At 48.5% G+C, this 8,810-nt stretch overlaps 1 protein-coding gene across 1 annotated transcript; it reads left to right on the top strand.

Moving 5' to 3' along the window:
* On the top strand, positions 728-4,921 carry UTS2R (urotensin 2 receptor). Its single transcript, XM_021415068.1, has 2 exons — positions 728-891; positions 3,214-4,921. The coding sequence occupies exon 2, from the start codon at positions 3,358-3,360 to the stop codon at positions 4,504-4,506; it is 1,149 nt and encodes a 382-aa protein (XP_021270743.1). The 5' UTR covers positions 728-891; positions 3,214-3,357; the 3' UTR covers positions 4,507-4,921.

The raw sequence follows: 8,810 nt of genomic DNA, 5'->3' as shown, positions 1-8,810 counted from the left end.
ACCACTGGGGAAAGGCAAGGAGCCTTAAACCACCTAGACAGCATTTTGTTATTGCCAACCTGACATATCTCAGATTCTGCCGTGCATGATACCACTGCACAGATTCGTTTGTGAATACACCATCCAACACAAATAAACTTTGGCTTCGTTTTGGAATTGATCTCTGAACAGAGGAGCTCGGCTGTTTCCGTGGGCAGCCGACCCTCCTGCAGGAATTTAACTCTCCCCAGCCCAGCTACTCTGCCCAGACACAATGGCTTTGCTCAGGCAGGGTTAGATGCTCGTGTCCTTCTGCTCAACGTCAGGAGGAGCAGAACAGCTCTTCGTGTCCCCAGTCCTGCGACAAACAGAGCACCAACACCTCACATACCCCAGGTGGGGGGAGCAGGCTGAGCAAGCCCCAGCTATCCAAATGCTGCTGCTTTAAAAAGGCTCTTCGCCGGCTGCAGTCAAAGCCACGCTATGCCTAACGTCACCGTGTAACAGAAATAGCAGGCGTGAGTGAAGGGAGGAGAATGAGAGTATTAAGAGCGCACAGATTTCAAACATACTTGGCGAGGCAGCACGCTCCCTTCCTGCCACTGCCTTTCCAGATGCGACAGAGCACGGGGATCTGTTGCTGTCTTCCCATGAAGAAGGATTCTTTCTCCTTTTTTTTTTTTTCTTTTTTTTTTTTGTTTAAATTTTCTTTTTAAGTTTCAGCTTTAAAACTACTAGATACGTTTTTCTTTTATTTCTTGTAGGAAATTTCATCTGCCGGATTTAAAAGCAAGGTTTGAGCAGGAGGAATTCCTTTATCTGTGTAGCTGCTGGAACGTGCATGGTGCCTCTGTGTGCTGATAACGTAGAAGAAAAGGCAGGAATGGCTGAGAAAATTGCTTAGACCGTAAGGTGCTTTGAATGGCTGCTTGGAATAATGAGCTCTTTATTGTGTGTGTCTGCATGTGTGCAAGTGTGTGCATGCACGTACAAGTGCAGCAATGACAGTAACTTTAAAGCGGGGCAAGGTTTCCCCAATTTGCTTAATTTTCCTCCTGTAGGAGTGAGGGTTTGCCTAGCTGTGGGCTCTGCCTGCAGACAGTTGGAGTGTCTGAACTGAATTAGTGCTGTAGTGATTTTATGAATGAAGCAAAATGCAGGCTCAGAGGATGAGAAGAGCGAGCAGGCATGATGCGGGAGCTCATGTCTCCAGCATGAGCTGGCACACCAGGCACCTATGCAGGTGAGCACAAACCTGCTAAAAGTGCCCAGAGCACGAAGTAAGGCAGCTGCAAGAGGCCAGTGCTTGGGTCATGGAAATGTGCACCTGAAAACAAGCTGAAATGAATCCAACCCCTTCCAAGAGCTGTATGTGACTGGTGCTGGGCTCAGCTGGAGCATCCCATGCAGAGCTGTTCACTTCCAACCAAGCATGCTGGTGATCGTGTGGCAGACCTCCTGAGCATCTGTGTCTCCTCCACGCGTGATGCTTTTGCTGCCAGCACAGCTCGTGCATGAGCACGGATGAAGCAGATGATGAGGGGGGCCAGCTGGTGCGCGGACAGGCTGGCTGCATGCACCTGAAGCCAAACAGGAGGGGATGGCACAGCACAGCAGCGTGAAGGCAGATTGGGGTTTGCTGAGTCTCGGAAGGCTGAGATGCTGGAGACCAGCTTAGAGAAGCAACTTCCCAAAGGAGAACTGACCGCTGCCTGACCATGCTTCACCTCTCCCCATTGGATGTCTGTACCCAGGAGATGTGGGCAGGAGATAGGCTCTACGTACTGTGGTCTTCCCTTTTTTGCACCCCTATCCCAACTGTTAAGCAAGAAGAAATCTCTCTGTGATGGATTATCCTCTTTTCTGTAGGCTTTTTGCATGACATCTCCACAGTATCCATTGCCTAGAAGTGGGATGAGGAGAAAATGAGACAAGTCATGAAGAGGATGAACACTGCCCATCCTCGGGTGTTACAGTGGTCACTGTGAGCCATGGGCAGCTGGAGGAGGGCCTGCTGCTGCCATCCTGCTGCCAAGGAGCAAGCAGGATGAAGAGCAAAGGATTTGGAATGGGTGTGGAGGCAAAGGGACACCTAACTCACTTGGAAAAGCTGCAAAAGTCTGCAAATTCCCCTGATAAAACAAACCCAGCCTGCCCCAGGGAACAGGCAGAGGGATGGTTTTGCCTGCAGAGCCCTGCAAGGATGAGGCAGTCCAGCAGCTCTCCTTGCAGCTTTTTCCAAACAAACAGACAATCTGAGCTGTGTAAAATACATAGCACAAATGTTTCTGTGTGCAGTGACCTTTAGGTTGGTGCAGATTTCTCGTATGCCTTAAAATCCTGCCATTTCAGGTTCTTCTTCTGGTGCTCTTCTCAAGCAGCTTTGATCTCCCTTCGCCTACACACAGATACAAACTCAAAGCAACACGGTCACGATTTGTACAGCGCTGGGCTTAAGCTAACCAAATGCTCCCATGTGCAAAGGGTGGCTGCCCTCCTGGAGCAATCTCTCACCACACTGCACCGGGCTATTCAGGCCCATCCACGTCTGAAATAGGTCTCTGTGCATGGGCACACGGACATCTGTGGGCTCACACCTACAGAGTGTGTGAAAAGAACTGTATTTACATGCATATAAAACTCACAGTGCAACCTACAACTTGCACTGCAGATGGAAAATGCCTTTCTTCTCCATCACTTGACAATCTGAAACTGCAGGTCACAAGGGAGCAGAAGCTCCTCATTCAAGAAAAGCTGTTCTGTGAAAGCACTGCAGAAATACTAGACTTTGAATTTATTATATGAAATAGACAACAGTCTAGCTGCAAATGGTAAATACAAAGTTTGTCTTTCCTTATTTGGGACTTGGACTCCTTCATGTTAAGAGCTTAGCAAAAGAGCTTATCAGCAATCGTGCAGATGAGTTTGTAAGTTACCACTATGAAAGCAGGGATGGTTTCTTCCCCAACCCCAAACTAACTTTAAGGATTGCAGCAAATGGTTCCAAAGGTCCACACAAGCTCTTTTGTCTCCTTTCCATACGCACTACAGAAACATCATTCCTCAAAGCTGTGTTCTTGTAACAACGGCACGAGCCTTGCAGGAGCAGCCTCAGAGCAGAAAACTTTTGGTACATGCAGACAGTAAAGACTCAGGGACAGGTAACTTCTGAATGATGGGCTGTGTTGCTCTGGCAGGTTTCTAATATGCTGATTTCTGATGTCTTTCCTCTAGTGGAGAATGCAGACCTTCCTTGCGTGAGACCCTGCTAAGGAATGGCTCACCACCTCCACGCAGTCGCATTTCTCAAAACGGGAAGAAGAGCTCTTCAAAAACTCATGGCATGAACAGACCCTCAGGCATTACAAGGCCAGGAGGATGTCCCTGACTGACGAGCTAGAGAGCCACTTCTCTGCAACCCCCTACATGCTGACGGACACGAACGAGAGCAGCCTGTTCCGAATCAGACCCAATGCCTCCGCCAATGCCACCGGGGATGGTTTGCCAGCTGCCGGCTCCATGGAGGACATGATTGCCATCTGCACCATTGGGACAATCCTGTCCCTGATGTGTGTGATTGGGGTGACAGGTAACGTCTACACCTTGCTGGTGATGTGCCATTACTTGCGGTCGTCTGCCTCCATGTACATTTACATCATTAACCTCGCACTGGCAGACCTGCTCTACCTTCTCACCATCCCTTTCATTGTTGGGACTTACTTCATCCAGAAATGGTACTTTGGGGACGTTGGCTGTCGCATCCTGTTCAGCCTGGACTTCCTCACTATGCACGCCAGCATCTTCACCCTCACAGTCATGAGCACGGAACGCTACTTTGCTGTCCTGAAGCCCCTGGACACGGTGAAGAGGTCCAAGAGCTATCGAAAGGCCATCGCTGTTGTCATCTGGCTGGTGTCACTGCTGCTCACTCTCCCGATGCTCATCATGATCCAGCTGGTGCAAAGGGACAACAAAAGCATCTGCCTGCCTACCTGGAGCAAGCTGTCCTACAAAGTCTATCTCACCATCCTTTTTGGCACCAGCATCGTGGGCCCAGGGGTGATCATCGGCTACCTCTACATCCGATTAGCAAAGATTTACTGGGTGTCACAAACAGCATCCTTCAAGCAGACCAAGCGGCTGCCGAATCAAAAGGTGCTGTATTTGATCTTCACGATAGTGCTGGTGTTCTGGGCTTGCTTCTTGCCTTTCTGGATATGGCAGCTCCTCTTCCAGTATTATGAATCCTTCACTTTATCCCCCAAGGTGATGAAGAACATTAACTATCTGACAACCTGCCTGACCTACAGCAACAGCTGTATCAACCCCTTCCTCTACACCCTGCTCACCAAAAACTACCGGGAGTACCTGAAGAACAGGCAGCGGACCCTCAGCAGCAGCAGTGGGTACTTCCAAAGGAGGAATCGATTTCAGAGGATTTCAGGGAGATCCTTGTCCACGAGCAGTCAGCACTGCACAGAAACGTACGTTCTTGCTCATGCTCCTCTGGGAAACAGCAGTGCCTGAAGGTAAAAAGCGTCTCCATGAACAATCAATATTGACTTCAATGTTGCTTTGATTTAAAGTGTACGTTGTAAAGGCAAAGCCTCAGCAGCTCCATAATGTGCACACATTTAGTCCAGAGGCTGTGCTGTATTCTGTTTTCATTTCCTCCAGTGCCACTGATTTGATGCTAGCAACATTCAGCTGAACATCTATCCAAACGGTCTTTCGCTTTTCATCTTTATATTTTATAGTGTGTGTCTCCTCAAGTAGCTATCAGTGACGAAAACCTGTTACAGGGCCAAGTTTTTTAATAGTATCAGCTGTCTCACAGAGTTCTGAATTATGTTAGCTCATGAATGGCTGTAGTTTGTTCTTTTTAAAGCAGTGATGCTAGATTGGTACTTGTATGAGAGCTGAAAACGACGAAATAAAGACAAAGCAGCTGACACTTGTCACATGCAGTCCAGTTTGAATCAGGTGGAACTGGACAGTTTGGATGAGGAACGTCCAGGGCTGTTTGTTTTGATTTTGGTCACATTCATGTTTATTCTACTCTCTCACACATGCACTGGGCTCAGTCCTGCACTCATGGCTGTAGCACAGCAGCTGCAGCAGCACGCTGTTAACAAGACAAGCTTCCCACAACATTGACAGTCAAGGGACGCTCAGCATCCCCTGAGCACTGACCCCAAACACAAGCACCCATGGGGGGAGCATCATCCACCCCAGAGAAACCTTTCTTTTCCCAGTATATCTGCCTTCTTTCCTCCTCCAAGGATCAGGAGCCTTTGCTTTTGTACTTCTCAGGGCATCCACTAGCAAACTGCATTATGGAGGGACCAGAGCTCTGTCACTGGGTCCGGGGAGGAAGGACGGAGGGAGAGGTGGGGGCTGTGAGCTGCAGTGGGCAGAGCTGTGCTAGAAGACGTCTCTCGTAGCCTCAGTTATAGCAGTGCAAGTTCCCTATTGCCAAGATCACTTGCTCTGTTCAGAGGAGATGCTTTTGATTTACTGCTGCAAGATGTGAATGCAGTCCTGCCTACACCAAGAACACTTTAGCTTTCATTGATGACAAAACATCATTAGTACAAATATTCCCTCTGCGATGCTTGGTGCTCCTCCAGTGAGTCGAAGGGCACCTCTCCCTGGGATGCTGCCAGCACCCGTGCAGGACTGCTCTCCTACGTTAGCCATTACCTTATTAGCAAGGACACAGCGATGCAATGTGATGCAATGCGCAGCTCTAACCAAGCTATGGGATTAGATACGGATTAATGATGCTTGGGAGCAAATTCAGAACTGCAGTGCCATCCTCCAGTGTGCAACAAACTGCCTTTTGCTTACACAGCAACTGAATTTAGTTTTTAACTTAAGTTTAGGGAAAACTCCTATGGCTTGAGTCCTAGAAAGCAGAGTTTATCTTTTCTAAAATCAAAGAGTGAGAAATAGAGACTGTTTTGGGGATCTCAACTCACCCAGGCTTTACATACCCATGATGATGATGCAGAAGAGATACCAAAAGCCACGGGAACAGCTCTGTCACCAGAGCCAATCACCCAACCCCTTGCCCCCAGCAGGACCGCTCTGCCTGACTTCTCCAAGCCCACCACAACCAAAGCATTGCACGGGAAACATTTGCAACAAGCCTGCTGTTGCTCCATAACGCAGCCTGCACCCTGGAAGCAGGCCCCCACCACAGGCCCTGCTGTGCCCTGGGACACAGCCTCACCCCAGGACACCCATCCCCAGGGCCCATTCAAGGCCTCAGCTGGGGCTGGCTTGCCAAACCAGCACCACAAAAGCAAGAGGAAGGAAGACACCCACAAGTCAGGGAATGATTGCAGGCGACATTCCCATCAACACTGGCTCCTCACTGAAAGATGAGATGTTTCATTCAAGCCTTTCGATTTCCACCCCGGGCTGTTCTTTTTTTATTCTGTTCCTCCTTCAAACACTCACATCCATCACCACTCAGTGCAGGCAACAATAAGGAATAGCACTCCAAGTTTGCAGATAAAAGCAATGCTCTGAGCAATTCACAAGCAGACCCTGCATCCCCAGCTAATGTGATGCACCAGCAACACTCAGACACCAAACATCAGTCCTGTCCCTAAAACCAAATGACCTCCGAGTATAAATGGTTGAACGTGTGCAGTACGTGAAGTCCAAAGGAGGAACTGCCTCCTCCAAGACACAGATAAATTGCTCGGTTAATGATAGCCATAAAATAATTATTTCTCCCTGCCGAAAACTATTATCGATCACAGCTCCAAGAGCTAATCTTTACCTCTTCTTTACATAAACTAAGCGTAGCAGCTGGAAATGACATGTGTGCCCACATGGCTGTGAGCCTGCTGGCCCCTTACACCTGCACCCTGTCTGCTCACTGCTTCTTCTTCACCAGGTGAGACCAGAAATCCTGATGTCTCCCACCTCCCACCCCGAGAGCACAGTGCCCCACAGCTGGATGTCACCGGCTGAACTGCAGCCATCAGAAGCCAAAATACTTTTTTTTTCTTTTTGCTGGTTTAAGCAAGGATGCGTTTAGAACCGCCTCGAGACTGCAGGAAAATCCAGCTGTGAGCAGACCAGGGCAGCACATCCACAGGGCCAGCACCAGTGGCAGCATGTGCAGGGCTGTGGAAGGTCGGTACCCACTCTGGTTTGTGAGATGGGCAGCGAGCTGCAGCTGGGCCTGGAGCAGCTCTCAGTTGGGCACTGCCTTCGCCAGAAAAGGATGACGTGTGCGTACTGAATTGTCTCCTTTCAGCCTTTAGGAGGCAAAGCAGCACAATTTCTCACTTCGGGTTGAAGTTTTTACTCCCCTGTTTGCTTATGTTAAATTTTGAAGCGCCTCCTTTTTGTTTTGTCCAAACCACCATGTTCTTACACAAACCCCATGGGCAGCCCATGCCCAGTGCCATTCATCCATCTGTGCAAACACTTCTTGCATCCTGGTACTCCTAATTTGCAGTCAACGATGCTGATTCAGGCGTATCAAAAATGCGATGGAATCAAGATAATTGAGGTGAGAGTGTAAGAGCAGACAACAAATTTCTCTGCAATAATGGAGAAGTACATATGAAAGCAGGTTCCAAAATGAGGGACAGAAGAAAAGCAGATTTGTTGCTGATTCCAGGTTTCCCAGTGCAGTAAAACTGAGAGCACACGTTGCAGAAAAAAAAATCAGACATGGTTGTATGGATAGGAAGCAGCAGATAAATCCATCGCTAATATTAACAAAGAAACTCATATGAGGAAACATGGTATTTTTACATACCCACTGACAAACCCTTCGCTGACTTTTGCTGAGTAACACTTTCCTGAGTAGGAAAGAGATGTTGGAGCTGGAATAGGCAGCAGCTGCATGCTCAGGAGCAAGGCAAGAAGCAAACACACCAGCTATGCAGAAAGGCACCAAGAGCAAAAACGGTTCAGCCCAGCCCGGCCAATTCTTTCTTTAAACTGAGACATTTCCCCCTGTTTACCACACCTCGTGTTACTGCAGCACATCAGGCTGCCACATGCTGTCACCAAAGCTGCTTCGCTTCCTGCAGCTTGCACTTCAAGGAGCCCAAAATGCTGCAGGACAGCATGTCACCCAGTGGGTGAGACTCACCAGCCATCTTCCCCATGCAGATTTGACCCCAAGCTGCAGCAGTTGGCTCAATGCAGTAGGTGCAATAACCACTTTAAGAGTAAGCTCAGCTTGGTTTTTATTCTACTTTCCCAGGAACAAATACCCCATCACCATAACCACTGTTAGAGATCAGGGAGTCCAGCAGTCAAAGAAGTCAGAGAGATTTATATGCAAGCTGAAGGCTCGGTGCTAAATCCAGTCCTCCCAAAAGTTTATCATCTGGAAAGCCATCTGTCTGCCAGCAGAGCTCACGCTTTTGCCACAAGAGAAAGTGCAAATATCATAAATTTGGTTTCAAGGAGCAAAACACTCCAGCATTCGGCATTTTAACTGTCATTAGATTTAATTACATGACAAGTAGCTGCTGTAACGAGCTTAAAGCTGTCTAGAAAGTTGACAAAATAATGCTGTAACAGCAAATATATACAAAATCAGTGAAAGCAGCTGCTTCAATCCTAGAGGTGCCCAAAGCTGAACACAGTGTTCAAAGTGCAGCCTCACCAGTGCTGGTACAGAGGGACAATCACCTCCTGCTCTGCTGGTTGCACTGTTTCTGATACAAGCCAGGATGACACTGGCCTTCTTGGCCACCTGGGCACAGTGCTGGCTCATGTTCAGCCAGCTGTCAACCTATATCCCCAGATCTTTTTCTTCCACGCAGCTTTCCAGCCACTCTGCCCCAAGC

This window comes from Numida meleagris, chromosome 17 (genome assembly GCF_002078875.1).
Source record: "Numida meleagris isolate 19003 breed g44 Domestic line chromosome 17, NumMel1.0, whole genome shotgun sequence".
Taxonomy (NCBI): Eukaryota; Metazoa; Chordata; class Aves; order Galliformes; family Numididae; genus Numida; species Numida meleagris.
Note: the sequence above shows the minus strand (reverse complement) of the source record. Positions and strands in the feature narration are given on the sequence as shown.

What these genes read in the sequence shown, in the direction of transcription:
- UTS2R (XM_021415068.1), top strand. Translation starts at nt 3,358, where the DNA reads ATGTCCCTGACTGACGAGCTAGAGAGCCACTTCTCTGCAACCCCCTAC.